Raw genomic sequence first — 16147 nt, forward strand, 5'->3', positions numbered from 1 at the left:
TGGAAACTTTCTGTTTGTTTGCGCGACATGTCTTCTAGAAACTTCTTTTTTTTTTTTTGAGTCCTGTCATGATAGATGTCTCCACCAAATTTGGTGACTTTTATTTTAAATATTATTATTATTATAGGGGGCGCTACTGACTGACTTTCTGTGGTTCATATCCAGCACCCCTGAAATATAAAATGTTTCTTTGGTGCCTTTCATACATGTTAAAGCCCCCAAAATACATACAGAACAATTATAATAGTAATGCACAGCGGTTCCATTAGGCTATCGCTAGGTGCTCGGGCCCTAATAACAACAGTACACTAGACCACCAGAACGGTGCACTGATCGTTCAGTCATAATCTTTTTTTATTATTAGCATAGCTGTTGTTTTCGTTTCTTGTGCAGCTGCTACATAATGACTCACATTCAAGATATTTTTTTGTCACTCAGGAACAGGTATCAAAACAAAAATGGTCCATGTTGGGGGGGAGGGGTAAGGAGTCACCATTAATCAAACCAGAATGCATGACAGAGAAAAATAATAATACTGATGTGTCATATTTTATATTTTAATGTGACAAACACCAGCTGGCAAGATAGAGTGAGCAGTGGTGAGGTTCTAGTGTCCTTTTTTATTTAATTTTATTATTTTGTTCTGTCATTGACAAATTAAACACATATTGCATGTCACTAAAGCAACGCCCAGTACAGCTCAATTTTATAGATGTGTATATATATATATATATGAATATATATATGTATTCTTTTTTTAACGATCATTTCGATAGAGCAACTTAAAAAAAAACAAATAAATTAGACAGAAGGCTTGCGTCATTTTTCTCAGTCATATGAATACTCAACACCCACATTATAAGTTAATAAAGTCAAGCTACTGTATATAAATACATCACCAGCATGCACAATATTGAATATTATCATGATTCGTCATCATCATACACTGAAGAAACAGTATAGTAGGCAAGTGCATTAAATGAAAACAAACACAGGAATAAACCACAAACTGAAGCTGCTCATTCTTTTTTTTGTTCGCTTTTTTTTTGTTGTTGTTGCGTTGCCGCCAAAAACGTGTGCTATTTAGTATTATTATTTTCTTTTCAAACAATCAAATGCATCATTCCAAATTATTGCCAAATCATTAGAAATTAGTCAGACTTCCTGGGTTTGGACTAGTTCCTGGAACCAAGCGGTGACGCACGTGCTCCCTGCAGGACGCGACATTATCACGCAAACAAATAAATAGAAATAAAATGTGTTTAAAAAAAAAAAAAAAAAAAAGTAAGCAGCTTGTCTCGACAGACCAGTTCTGGTGCAGTAGGCGAAGTGGCCATCTCAACCTGACATAGTCGACGACCGCTCGAGCCTGATTGGCTGACGAAGTATCAGTGGAGCAAACGTGAAAGAGGAAATCAACAAGACCAAGAAAGAGGCCCTTTCGACCGTATATATATTACTATATATATATTTAAACTAACCTCTCTCGCCTTCTTTTTCATTCTTTTCTTCAAACACATGGAAAAATAAAGAACTGCTGCTGCGCTTGTGTCGTCGGCAAAAGCGGCTGCCAAAGTCCACCGGCCTTTTTCGCAATGACTCTTTTTTAATTTTCTCTACTCGGGAGATTTCCCCTTTTTTCCTTTTTTTCCCCTGTTTTCCCCCCTGTTTAGTTGTTGCCCTCCCCGCCCTCGTCGTCCTGCTGGTCACTCGTCCACAGTGTCAAGTTGTCTCGCAGCAGCTGCATGATGAGCGTGGAGTCTTTGTAGGAGTCCTCGTTGAGGGTGTCCAGCTCGGCGATGGCGTCGTCGAAGGCGGTCTTGGCCAGGTGGCAGGCCTGCTCGGGCGCGTTCTGGATCTCGTAGTAAAAGACGGAGTAGTTGAGCGCCAGGCCCAGGCGGATGGGGTGGGTGGGCTGCATGTGCTCCTTGCTGATCTCGTGCGCCTCGTTGTAGGCCTTCTCTGACGACTCCACCACGGTGGCGCGCTTCTCGCCCGTGGCCACCTCGGCCAGGTAGCGGTAGTAGTCGCCCTTCATCTTCAGGTAGAAGACCTTGCTCTCGTGCTGCGTCTCGCTGCAGTTCTTGATCAGGAAGTTGTCCAGCAGGTTGAGCACGTCCTGGCACACCGCCTCCAGCTCCTTCTCGATCTTCTCCCGGTAGGCGCGCACCATCTCGATTTTCTTCTCGTTGCCGTCAGCCGACGTCTTCTGTTCGATGCTGGAGATAACGCGCCAGGAGGAGCGGCGGGCGCCCACCACGTTCTTGTAGGCCACCGACAGGAGGTTCCTCTCCTCGTTGGACAGGGCCTCATTCAGCTCCGTTACCTGGAAAAAGAAACAGTGCGACGAATTATTGGAGGACGAGAACTCACAAATAGCGTAAGAATGATTGAAGATGAAAGGGAAAGAACCGACTGGAGGACTTGCTTTATTCTTAATCCTAGAAAACATGCCTCCTAGTGTCCGTAAACATCATAAAGGATTGCTTCGTAACTTGTCGGGATGTCAATCTCACAACAACTGACGATTCAAGTTACCGTATTTATTTGAATTGCCGCCGGGGCGCTAATTAATTTAATACCTCTTCTCACTCCTGCGCTTACCAAAGGCATGCGGTAGAAGTATGCATGCTCAAATTATTTTAAAACCTCTTCTCACTCCGGCACTTACCAATGGTATGCAGTAAAGATTTGAGTGTGATGTAAGCTTGGACCTTAAATCCTACTGAATAGCACTTAATCTTCTTCCCCTTATGCGATTTCAAATTACCGGTATTGAAATCAGCCTCCTCCATTTTGAAAATGATGACAGGGGAAGTGTCACTCGTGACGTCACGAGTTTGACCAGGCGGTAATACTAAGCATGCGCTAATTATTTTGGGAAGCCAGTTTGACCCGGCAGTAATTCAAGGCAGGCACATACTATATGCCCTGCGGCAATTCAAGGAAATATGGTAATTCTTTGGGTGAAGATTCGATCCAGAATCCATTCTCGATTCAAACCGAAATTATCGCAATAAATTGATTTGTATAAAAATGATAATAAAAGGGTGACCAAACCTCCTCTTGGCTTCTGACGTATGATGCGAATATGCTGGTGATAAAAACTTTGAAAATTACGAATAAGACTCGCGGTATGGTGGTGAATTATTTTTTTCAACACCCTTTGTAACTTAAACGCTGGAAATAAATGACGGTGGCACTCAAAATCGGAATAGCTGTTGAAGTCGACACACATCGACATTGCACGAATCCTGCGGCAATTAAGAATTAACCGATAAAGTAAACCGTTACCATTATTCTATTCTCTTTGCGTACAATTACGAGGTAAAGTCTATGCAGATTAACTGGCGATGTGATATTGTGATATTTTGCCAATAGTTAACTACAGTTATTTTTTAAATCATTAAAATATGGAACTAACATCTACGATAAGCTAAAAATACTTATCAAACGTTACATATTTCAAGAATGTAGCAACGATTGTCTCTTGTTTTGACTGCGGAATAAAATTTACGTAACAGGGCAGTTAAAAACTTGGAAAAGTTACAACACGTTTCCATTGGTCGTTCAGCGTCTTCTGACCGTAAAAATATCGCTGGCGTATCGGCACTGTACGATAATTTTGTCTTGTGCCTAGTTAGCTAGCATCGCCATTAGCTTTCAGCTTCTGGACAGTCCTCTCATACAAACTGTTGATACGCTTATTGAGATTGTCGGCCATGTTGTATGAGATCAGGCATCGTACACTTCAAGCAATAACTAACTTCCGACTTTCTTATATCATTCCTATTGACTAAAGGCGGTGTCGGAATGTACGACCGAGCTGGAGATTTGACTTTTAGTATATGTACTAAGTTTGTCCCAGTTAGCATCGCCATTAGCTTTCTCTCAGCATCTCTGTATAATATTGCTCTAATACCAACAGTTGACGCACTTATTGAGATTGTCGGCCATTTTTTTATGTGATCGGACCTGGTATTAGCGACAATTTACGACTTTCTTATTATTGCTATTGACTAACGGAAGTTTCGGAAGTTTTGACAATAAAATAGTAAAAATAAATATGAATATAATCCATAATAAAATAATACACAAATAAGTGTTTCCTTACTGTATCGAAAATGAACCAAACCTAATACCGAGGTACGTACTCAATGCCGAATCGTCGTGCTTTCCAATATTATTGCTATTGACTAACAGAGGTGAGGGTAGTGTTAAAAAAAAAGATAACATTTGTCAAGATAAATAATTCAAGTAAATAAATAAAACAAAAAAATATGAATAAATATTAAATATATTAAAAATACTAAGCAAATAGAAAAGTGTTTCAATACTGTACCTTAATACCGAGGTACGTACCGAATGCTGTAACGTCACGCCACTAGTATTATCAGTGTGATAGCTTGTAACTGTTTTAGCCAGCTTTTCATGGGTTTTTCTTTTCATCGTGGCCACAATCCTCTGTTAAAATGTCCTGACAACGACAATGAGAACTTCCGGCCTGAAATAACCATGTGTACCCTTGTTGTGGAGAGTCTTTTATTTAGATATATGTCATGTAACCATTTTGATACTACGTTGCTGTGGCACATGCGTAGCTAACGCCAGCTTGCCAAGACTGTTGAAGATGTTGGATGCGGACGGAGTGGGAGAGGGGTGAAGGGTGGGGGAATCACTAGGATGGGAGGGGCCGTCTGCAGATGACTGAAATGTTCCCATGAGCACTCAGGGCAGCTGCACTGTAAGGGAAAACCATCGCTGCACACATGACCTTCTCTACGGGTGAAACTGACCTCTTTTTTTTTTTAATATACATAATATATTGTTATTATACTATATATAAAAATATGTATAGAGAGAGAGGCCTGATGTGGGACTCTAGCAAGAGATTCAACCGAATTTGGGGAACCTGTAAGCCTTTGGTGTGTTCAGCGGCTCATGCAGATGCAAAGATGGCGCAGGCGGGCAAGGCGGGGGGGTTGCTCTTTCTCTGCCTGCATAGAATTCCAAAAGATTTACACGCCAAAGTACTTACCTACTGAATTAGAATAGTATAGAAAATGACTTTGACCATCGCTCTTTTTTTTTTTTCAACACTGAAATAAAGAGCGGCTTCTTGTCACCCATGGCAACCATGGTGAGGGAATACCTCTGACAGGGGAGTGCACTGTGGACATCAAAACCATCATACTCATTGTTTTATATGCTTTAAATGTTGCATCTTTATGGTAACTTCAAACAAAAATGTTATTTGATAAAAGGGCGCTGCCGTTTTTTTTTTTTATCCAACAGAGGGCGCTCTGCTTCTTGCAAGTCAATACGCTTAACATTTTCCAGCAGGTAGAAGCTTTGAGAAGACGAATTAATATGTTTAACTAAGTTAGTACAATACTGTATGTCTGTGATTATTTATTACCGTGAAACATTTGTAATTTGGGGATTTTTATGGGTGTGTCCGCTATTTGCGCAAAACTCAAATGCACCAAATGCGGGGTGGCTACTGGACACATTTTTTGCACCTACTTTTTGGACGATCCAAAGTAGGTCAGTTCACGCTAAACTATCTGACGGTATGTGATAAAGCAGAATAGTGTCATATTTAATATTAATAATCATTTAATTTCCGAATAAGCCGCGGACCGAAAATGGCCGCCGGGCCGCACTTTGAACACCCCAGCGCTACGGGAACCTTCATATGAAGCTTTTTTTCCACCATTTAAAGCTGATTTAGTTGTATATAATTGCAGCTGGCATGACACAGTGTAATTTAGCACAGGCCAGGCGGACTGCAATATGACAAGAGAATATTCTAGAAGAGACCTTCTACTGCCTCCTACGTCTGAGTGGATGACAGAGCAGCTCCTTTCCGCCTTTGCAGCATTTCAGCCATTTATTTTCTTTCATGTATATCTGTAAATATGAAAAAATATGACTATCATTTCATAATCCTATTTTCATTTCAGCGACAAAGATAGCAGAGAGGATGAAGAGGGCGTTTTTGTGAGTACGCACTTTTTTCTCCCTGTGTAACATAAATGTTGCAAATAAAGATAGTTGCATGAGCAAATTAGCAGAGGACCTTTATTATAGAGGCCAGCATTGTCATTGTCATGTCATGCATAGGAAGGCACCGCCCAAACAGCAGCCGCATCGCAGCATATATACACCCAAGTAATACATCATTAGGGCTAATTATCCCGCATGTGAGCACAAGGTGGAAGGAGGGAGACGAAGAGTGATTATTAACGTGACAGTAATGTGTTGCATGCATGAATGGATGCACTCACCGACTTCATAGCGGCTGCCATGTCGTCATATCTCTCAGCCTGCTCGGCCAGCCTGGCTTTCTGCACCAGCTGCTCACGGTCGACCATCTTTGGACAATATGGATGTTTTGGGTTTTTTTTTTCTTGTTTTTGTTTTTTGTTTTTTTTATAAAGGTGAGTCGAGACTCGCCTTGTAGAAGCGGGGGAACAAGATATGAGTTCGTCAACCCCTCTTTTGAATTCGCAATGCGGTGAAAATCCTTTGCGATGTGAAGGTTGCAGCTGCTCTCTGCTTGTCTGCGGACGGGACACCCTCGCTCACTCCCTCCACCCCGCACCCCCTCCCTCCCTCGCTTGCGTCATCCCCCAGATAGGTGGGCGTCAGTGCCGATGATGTAATAGTCCCTAGGTTGGAATGCATGGGCAAAAGGCATCGTGGGTAATGTAATTCTGATTGGTAGTTTAGACTACGCGAGCTGGCAAAATTGCTAAATAAATTGCATTATTTCATATACATATAAAATAAAATGGGCAGCACGGTGGAAGAGGGGTTAGTGCGGTGGTTCTCAAATGGGGGTACGCGAACCCCTGTGGATTTTTTTTTAAATATTCTAAAAATAGCAACAATTAAAAAAATCCTTGAATTATTTATTGAATATTACTTCAACAAAATATGAATGTAAGTTCATAAACTGTGAAAATAAATGCAACAATGCAATATTCAGTGTTGACAGCTAGATTATTGTTGTACATGTTTCATAAATATTGATATTAAAGATGTATTTTTTTTGTGAAGAAATGTTTAGAGTTAAGTTCATGAATCCAGATGGATCTCTATTACAATCCCCAAAGAGGGCACTTTAAGTTGGTGATTACTTCTATGTGTAGACATCTTTATTTATAATTGAATCACTTGTTTATTTTTCAACAAGTTTTTAGTTATTTTTATATCCATCCATCCATCCATTTTCTACCGCTTATTCCCTTTCGGGGTCGCGGGGGGCGCTGGCGCCTATCTCAGCTACAATCGGGCGGAAGGCGGGGCCCTAGTTTGTGAATGTGAGTGTGAATGTTGTCTGTCTATCTGTGTTGGCCCTGCGATGAGGTGGGGACTTGTCCAGGGTGTATTTTTATATCTTTTTTTCCAAATAGTTCAAGAAAGACCACTACAAATGAGCAATATTTTGCACTGTTATACAATTTAATCAATCAGAAACTGATGACATTGTGCTGTATTTTACTTCTTTATCTCTTTTTTCCAACCAAAAATGCTTTGCTCGGATTAGGGGGTACTTGAATTAAAAAAATGTTCACAGGGGATACATCACTGAAAAAAGGTTGAGAACCACTGGGTTAGTGCAATGGTTCTCAACCTTTTTCAGTGATGTACTCCCCCCTTTTTTTTAATTCAAATACCCCCTAATCCGGGGGTCGGCAACCCGCGGCTCTGGAGTTGCATGCGGCTCTTTAGCGCCGCCCTAGTGGCTCTCTGGAGCTTTTTCAAAAATATATGAACATTGGAAAAAAACATGTTTTTTGTTTTAATATGGTTTTTGTAGGAGGACAAACATGACACAAACCGCCATAATTGTTATAAAGCACACTGTTTATATTAAACATCCTTTACTGATTCGGGTATTTGACGAGCGCCGTTTAGTCCTACTCATTTTAGCGGTCCTTGAACTCACCGTAGTTTGTTTACATGTATGACTTTCTCCAAGTTTCTAAGACTTGTTTTATGCCACTTCTTTTTCTGTCTCATTTTGTCCACCAAACTTTCAACGTTGTGCATAAATGCACAAAGGTGAGTTTTGTTGATGTTATTGACTTGTGTGGAGTGCTAATTAGACATATTTGGTCACTGCATGACTGCAAGCTAATCGATGCTAACATGCTATCTAGGCTAGCTGTAGTACATATTGCATCATTATGCCTCATTATGTAGGTATATTTGAGCTCATTTAGTTTCATTTTGGCGACTTGTCCGTGTACCCCGCCTTCCGCCCGATTGTAGCTGAGATAGGCGCCAGTGCCCCCCGCGACCCCGAAAGGGAATAAGCGGTAGAAAAAATGGATGGATGGATAATTCAATTGATACCTCATGACACACTATCTGTACGTAATATGGCTTTTAATTTTTGGCGGCTCCAGACGGATTTGTTTTTGTATTTTTGGTCCAATATGGCTATTTTAACATTTTGGGTTGCCGACCCCTGACCTAATCAGAGCAAAGCGTTTTTGGTTGAAAAAAAGAGATAAAGAAGTAAAATACAGCACTATGTCATCAGTTTCTGATTTATTAAATTGTATAACAGTGCAAAACATATTGCTCATTTGTAGTGGTATTTCTTGAACTATTTGGAAAAAAAGATGTACAAATAATTAAAAATTAGTTGGAAAATAAACAAGTGATTCAATTATAAATAAAGATTTCTACACATAGAAGTAATCATCAACTTAAAGTGCCCTCTTTGGGGATTGTAATAGAGATCCATCTGGATTCATCAACTTAATTCTAACATTTCTTCACAAAAAAGAAATCTTTAACATCAATATTTATGTAACATGTTCACAAAAAATCTAGCTGTCAACACTGAATATTGCATTGTTGCATTTCTTTTCACAGTTTATGAACTTACACTCATATTTTGTTGAAGTATTATTCAATAAATATATTTATAAAGGATTTTTAAATTGCTGCAAATTGAACATTTTAAATTAAAAAAATCTCACGTACCCCTTGGCATACCTTCAAGTACCCCCAGGGGTACACGTACCCCCATTTGAGAACCACTAGGTTAGTGCATCTGCCTCACAATACGAAGGTCCTGAGTAGTCCTGGGTTCAATCCCGGGCTCAGGTTCTTTCTGTGTGGAGTTTGCATGTCCTCCCCGTGACTGCGTGGGTTCCCTCCGGGTACTCCGGCTTCCTCCCACTTCCAAAGACATGCACCTGGGGATAGGTTGATTGGCAACACTAAATCGGCCCTAGTGTGTGAATGTGAGTGTGAATGTTGTCTGTCTGTGTTGGCCCTGCGATGAGGTGGCGACTTGTCCAGGGTGTAGCCCGCTTTCCGCCCGAATGCAGCTGAGATAGGCGCCAGCGACCCCAAAAGGGACAAGCGGTATAAAATTGATGGATAAAACAAAATATATTTATGTATTCATATACACACAGTAGGGTTGTCCCAATACCAATATTTTAAAACGAGTACCCAAAAGCTCCTAATTAGTCTGCTGATCATTGGCGGTCACTCGAAGTGAGTATGACGATCCTCCTGTTGGGGGATATCCCTTTATGGAGGATGCCTGTGCGTGACTTTGTTTAACGTGGGGAGACTGGTGCACAGATAGGTCACCACACGATCCTTGACAGATCCGGGTCAGGGTCCAGTGGCATGGAGTCCAAGACGACTGGGGACCCTTTTCTGCTGCCGCCTTAATCCGCCATCCCAGCCGTTGTGATGCTCCATGTGTTAGCAGTCATCCTTCGCCTGTTCCACCATTGAGGACTTGGGTTGTTATTTCCCCATAACTGGGCCCACATGGATGTGGGGGTGTTTTCTTCCGCCATCACAGCCGTTGTGGTAGTTCTTACATCTGCCGGCTTCCGCCTGCTCCGCGGTTGAGGTCTTCACCGTATCCCTGGCTAGGGGGCAGTCAGGTACTAGGCCTTTGCCAAGGTCCACCTGGGGTAACAGTAGTAAAGTGGTTAATCTCCTAGTGCTCAAAGACCCCATAGAGGAGCCTCCACTGCCGGATGCACTTGAACGTCATGTCCAGGACTAGTCTGCTGATGAATTCAGTAACATATTGTGTCGTTTTCCATTCTATTGGTTTGTCAAAATTATTAGGGACAAGCGGTAGAAAATGAATTATTAGTGTACTTGTTCATTTACTGTTAATATCCACTTACTTTCTCTTTTAACATGTTCTATCTACACTTCTGTTAAAATGTAATAATCACTTATTCTTCTGTTGTTTAGATGCTTTACATTAGTTTTAGATGATACCGCAAATTTGTGTATCGATTCGATACCAAATACTTACAGGATCATACAATGCTCATAATTTAAGTCCTCATGGGCTCCATGAAGGACGTATTTTCTGAGTTTATAAACGTACATATTTTTTAAATAAAAAAAGATTTTGTGATGCTAAAAAATATTGATATAATCATAGTAGTATCGACTAGATAAGCTCCTGTACTTCGTATCACTTCAGTGGATGTCAGGTGTAGATCCACCCATGCCGTTTGTTTACATTGTGACACAGGTGAGCTACAGTGTGTAGTGAAGCATGTTTAGCTATTCCTCGTCCTGCAGGGATGATACTTGTAAGAAACTTACTTTATTTGTAGCCATGGAGGCGAGGATTACTGATTAAGAAAGTAGCTACAACACTGCAGACTGCGGCTGGACGTTAGCCACTAGCTAGCTAGCTATGTCTCAAAGCACCTCATCCTGAGGGCTTTTCAGTGTTATAACGTCACCTTTATCGGTAGTTTTTAAGCCAAATTGCATCCGTTCTCCCTTTTCTGTCTACACACTGTTTGCTTTTAAGTACTCTGTGATTGTGCGTTGCCGAACATGCTCCTCTAATGGAAAAACCAGCAATGTCATGACATGGCGACATGCCCATTGAGAAAGGGGAGTGGGGGTATAGTACCGAATATGATTCATTAGTATTGCTGTACTATACTAGTACCGGTATACTGTACAACCCTAACACACAGATAACTACTTCGGCAAAACATGTATACAGTATGCTAGCTAGCTCAAAAGCTAATTAGATAGATATAGATGTTTGATACTCAAGCTAAGTTAGCCTTAGCTACATGGTTAGAAAGGCAAAATAGATAGCTAGTAGTTTATATATATATACTGTATATATGTATATACTTATGTATATAAGTTTGTATATATATATATGTATATTGTATGTATATACATGTATGTATATACATATGTATATAGGTATGTATGTGTATTGTATGTGTATATGTATATATATATGTATATCCTATGTGTATATATGTATATACATATGTATATACGTATGTATGTATATTGTATGTGTATATATGTATGTGTACATGTATATACATATGTATAAATGTATATCCTATGTGTATATATGTATATACATATGTATATACGTTTGTATGTATGTCGTATGTGTATAGTATGTATGTACATATGTAGATATGTATATTGTATGTATAAGTATGTATATATATATATATATGTGTGTGTGTGTATATATATATATATATATATATATATAGCTCGGTTGGTAGAGTGGCCGTGCCAGCAACTTGAGAGTTGCAGGTTCGATTCCCGCATCCGCCATCCTAGTCACTGCCGTTGTGTCCTTGGGCAAGACACTTTACTCACCTGCTCCCAGTGCCACCCACACTGGTTTAAATGTAACTTAGATATTGGGTTTCACTATGTAAAGCGCTTTGAGTCACTAGAGAAAAGCGCTATATAAATATAATTCACTTCACTTCATTATAGACATATTTTTTACAGATAGAGTTTACCCCACGTTTGGTAGAAAGGCATGTCTTAGCCCTCACATTTGCTAAATAAATATTTAGCTATGGATTATTTGATACTGAAGATTGGTTGGCCCATAAATTAGATTAGCAAATTTTAGCTAATACGATTACGAAATATATATATAGTTGTTTTAATAGATCAATTTAATAAAGATTACAGATTGCTATGGATAGAGTTAATAATTTACCCCAAGGTGGCTAAAAAGGGCTACGCTAGTTAGCACAATTAATAAATAGATAGTTAGAGGCTTACTGAAATTAGATTTTCTTATTTTAACGGGGATAGCAGGTCCATTCTATGTGTCATATTTGATCATTTCGCGATATTGCCATATTTTTGCTGAAAGGATTTAGTAGAGAACATCCACGATAAAGTTTCCAACTGGAGAAAAGCCCTGCCTCTACCGGAAGTCGCAGACGATGACCTCACATGTTGAGGGCTCCTCATATATTCACATAACAAAAACAGCTATTCAGACCGAGAAAACGACAATTTCCCCATGAATTTGCGCGAGGATGAAAGATTTGTGTTTGAGGATATTGATAGCGACGGACTAGAAAAAAACAAACAAAAAAAAGTTTAAAAAATAAAATAAAAACGCGATTGCAATCGCGTTGCATTTAGACAGATTCATATGTTTTCAGAGACATTTACTAGGATAATTCTGGGAAATCCCTTATCTTTCTATTGTGTTGCTCGTGTTTTAGTGAGTTTAACTGTACCTGATAGTCTGAAGTGTACGTCCACTGCCGGGTGTTGACCCCAGTGTCTCAGGGAAGTCGACGGCAGCTGTATGGACGGCACAAGCTCAGCTGATATCCGGTAAGAAGCGACTTTTTAACCACAATTTTCTCACTGAAACCTGCTGGTTGACATTCGGTTGGGATCCATGTTCGCTGTGATCCATAGTAAAGTTTAACATCCGTGAATTTTAAACAAGGAATCACCGTGTGTTTGTGTGGCTAAAGGCTAAAGCTTCCCAACTCCGTCTTTCTACTTTGACTTCTCCAATATTAATTGAACCAATTGCAAAAGATTCAGCAACACAGATCTCCAAAATACTGTGTAATTATGCCGTTAAAGCAGACGACTTTTAGCTGTGTGTGTACGCAGCGCTCATATTCATAACAGCCCGTGACGACACACGTACACGTCATCATTACGCAACGTTTTCAAGAAAAAAGTCCCGGGAAATTTAAAATTTCAATTTAGTAAACTAAAAAGGCCGTATTGGTATGTGTTGCAATGTTAATATTTCATCATTGATATATAAACTGTCAGACTGCGTGGTGGGTAGTGGTGGGTTTCAGTAGGCCTTTAGGGACTTTTAGATTCTCAATTTAGGTTAACCTTAGCGAAATAGGTAGAAAGGCTGATGCGAGTTAGATAGTTAAATACATAGATGGCTATTATTTAAAAAAAAAAAAAAAAATTTTTTTTTTTAGAAGGATATAGTTTTAATTTTAATTTTGCCAGAAAGGCATACACTAACCTGCAAAATAGCTAAATAAATATATAACTACAGATTTTTTTGATTATGCCTAAATTAACTAGTTATAATGATAGACGCTAAGAATGATATGGTTGCAAAATGAATAGCTTGTTTTTTTAAATAGATGAAAATAGTTATTTTTTACTGTAACTATAGTGTGATATAATAGTTTACCCAAAGCCAGCTAAAAAGAGTCTTGGACTTGTCACCTTTCAATCACAAAGCACAACATATGTGTACAAACAAACTATCATCTTATTTAAAGTTTTGCATCTTATTTTTCAATCAACTGAACATTCTTCTTATACACAGGTGCTCAATTAGACCAACATACATGTTTCTTCACTCAAAGGAGGACGAAATAAGAAAACCCGCACAGAAAGACATAAAAAGCCCAGATTTTAACCAAAAACCTCGCTGTGCCTAACCTATAACTCAACTGCCTTGGAGAGTAAGTACAAAAACCTTCCAATTAGTTAATAAATAGACAATAATATGATTCAGAAATATGTTGTATTGCTGCAGTAGCCCATAATTTACAGAGATTGAAACACCATGAAACAGTTCGTGGTGCATTGTGCTCTTGTGCTCTTTGTATCCACACACACACACACACGCACACACACACACACACACACACACACACACACACGCACACACGCACACACGCACACACGCACACACGCACACACACACAAAAATTAGGTGGAATTCAAAAGTTACTCCACCTCTCCACCTTGTGGTTGACTTGCATACAGCACTTAGTGTAGGTTTTATTATGCAGTCTGTGAGTAAGCTTTGAACCTGAGCTTAATTTTTATTTGTATGTATATTTCAATTTCTGTTTGCCTTTTTAAAAATCTTAACACATTTTGTTTTTACATAGTACCCCATGTGCAGCTGGGATAGGCTCCAGCACCACAAGCGGTAGGAAATGGATTGATGGATGTAATTTATTTTCTCTTTGCCTTTTTAAAAATCTTGACTAATTAAATGTTTTATATAGTACCCCATCAGTGACAGTGAAAAATAAAACAAAATAGACAAATATACAATAAATATCTATCAAAGATTCAATACAATCACAGGAAAGGCAATTCGTTTTGATGTAATTAATTCATATTATTGTTTATTTGCTAAAACAAGAGCCTGTGATTAGTAATGTGAAGTGAAGTGAATTATATTTATATAGCGCTTTTCTCAAGTGACTCAAAGCGCTTTGCATAGTGACACCCAATATCTAAGTTACATTTAAACCAGTGTGGGTGGCACTGGGAGCAGGTGGGTAACGTGTCTTGCCCAAGGACACAACGGCAGTGACTAGGATGGCACAAGCGGGAATCGAACCTGCAACCCTCAAGTTGCTGACACGGCCACTCTACCAACTGAGCTATGCCGCCCCACAAATCACAAATTTAATACACTTTAAAATATGTTGTCATTGTAAATTGTTCATGTTCGCTCCTACTTTTAACGCACAAACAATAAGTATTGTTAATTGACGGCCATTCTGCAGTGCACGAGATGATTAGTCGCTTAACTTGCACAGGTCAAAAGAGGAAGCGTTGACTTGTCTTTGCCTTAACTAGGTCAAGTCACCGCAGGGGGGAGGAAGAGGAGGAGTACTGTAGTATAGGGCCACAAAAATGTTCCATTTATAATTTAACTGTCTTTGTTTTTGCTGATTTGCGGGGAGGATTCACTTTCTATGAATGGATGGGTCGATTTTGATGAACAAAAGGGAACATATTCAGACTATGTATTTCTATTTGTAGTGTATGACTGTGAACATATTCTAATTCATCCAGGTCATTCAGTCAATCAATATCCTTTGTTTAAACAGGTAAAAAATTCACTGAGTATAAAATCTATTTTCCAAGAGTCATCCGGCCAAGAGGGCAGCAAAAAAAGTTACAGAAATACATATGAAAACAACAAAAACCAGCAGCAGTCACACACAATTAAAAATAAATGACTTAAATATATTGACATAAAATCAATGTATAAAATGTTTCAATTAAAAGCTACTTAAAAACAAGTACAATGCCCAATAGAAACAGCTTCTCGATCCTTTTAAAATGGCCTGAATTCCCCAAAAGTGATCAGCTCAGGTAACCTCAGATCCCTCTATAAGTTATTCCATGACCATGGAGCAGCATTTCTGAAAGCTTTTTTGCCCAGATTTGTGTTGGCTTTTTGAACATACATCTAAGTATGTCCTGCGACCTTAAGCTGTAGCAATCGGGGTCTCTAGACATAAAACAACACAAATAAGGTAACATTTTCTTTAGAATCCTAACCTAAAAAAACAAAAACGTGTGTTCTTGTCTCGCATAACTATTTTGAATGATAAGCAAAATTCTAAAACAAAAACAAAGTGAAGTCCCCCTTTAAAAGACTCCATAGGAGGGTTCTAGTCTGAGGGGATGGTGCGGAATCTAAGGTATTTATCCTCTAAGGCGGTGGTTCTCAAATGGGGGTACGCGCACCCCTGGGGGTACTTGAAGGTATGCCAAGGGGTACGTGAGATTTTTCAAGAATATTCTAAAAATAGCAACAATTCAATAATCCTTAATAAATATATTTATTGAATAATACTTCAACAAAATATGAATGTAAGTTCATAAAATATGAAAAGAAATGCAACAATCTAATATTCAGTGTTGACAGCTAGATTTTTTTGTGGACATGTTCCATAAATATTGATGTTAAAGATTTATTTTTTTGTGAAGAAATGTTTAGAATTAAGTTCATGAATCCAGATGGATCTCTATTACAATCCCCAAAGAGGGCACTTTAAGTTGATGATTACTTCTATGTGTA

The 16147-nt window shown here is 39.1% G+C and overlaps 1 protein-coding gene and 1 long non-coding RNA gene across 2 annotated transcripts; both read right to left on the reverse strand.

Annotated features, from left to right (window-relative positions):
• Nucleotides 1-320: 320 nt before the first annotated feature.
• Nucleotides 321-6594, reverse strand: LOC133536808 (14-3-3 protein gamma-B). The gene is made up of 2 exons (XM_061877379.1): nucleotides 6291-6594; nucleotides 321-2326 (listed from the first exon to the last, which is right to left on the reverse strand). The coding sequence occupies exons 1-2, from the start codon at nucleotides 6375-6377 to the stop codon at nucleotides 1670-1672; spliced, it is 744 nt and encodes a 247-aa protein (XP_061733363.1). The 5' UTR covers nucleotides 6378-6594; the 3' UTR covers nucleotides 321-1669.
• A 2807-nt stretch (nucleotides 6595-9401) lies between these two features.
• On the reverse strand, nucleotides 9402-12622 carry LOC133536813 (uncharacterized). The gene is made up of 2 exons (XR_009802552.1): nucleotides 12555-12622; nucleotides 9402-9957 (listed from the first exon to the last, which is right to left on the reverse strand). It is a non-coding gene; the product is annotated as an uncharacterized LOC133536813 (long non-coding RNA).
• Between the last annotated feature and the right edge of the window lie 3525 nt (nucleotides 12623-16147).

Source organism: Nerophis ophidion, linkage group LG18, assembly GCF_033978795.1.
Source record: "Nerophis ophidion isolate RoL-2023_Sa linkage group LG18, RoL_Noph_v1.0, whole genome shotgun sequence".
In the NCBI taxonomy this organism is placed as follows: Eukaryota; Metazoa; Chordata; class Actinopteri; order Syngnathiformes; family Syngnathidae; genus Nerophis; species Nerophis ophidion.

Coding starts and splice junctions, on each gene's coding strand:
- LOC133536808 (XM_061877379.1), bottom strand. CDS start 6,377: ATGGTCGACCGTGAGCAGCTGGTGCAGAAAGCCAGGCTGGCCGAGCAG. Junction 2,327..6,290: donor TGGCAGCCGCTATGAAGTCG/GTGAGTGCATCC, acceptor TTCTTTTTCCAG/GTAACGGAGCTGAATGAGGC.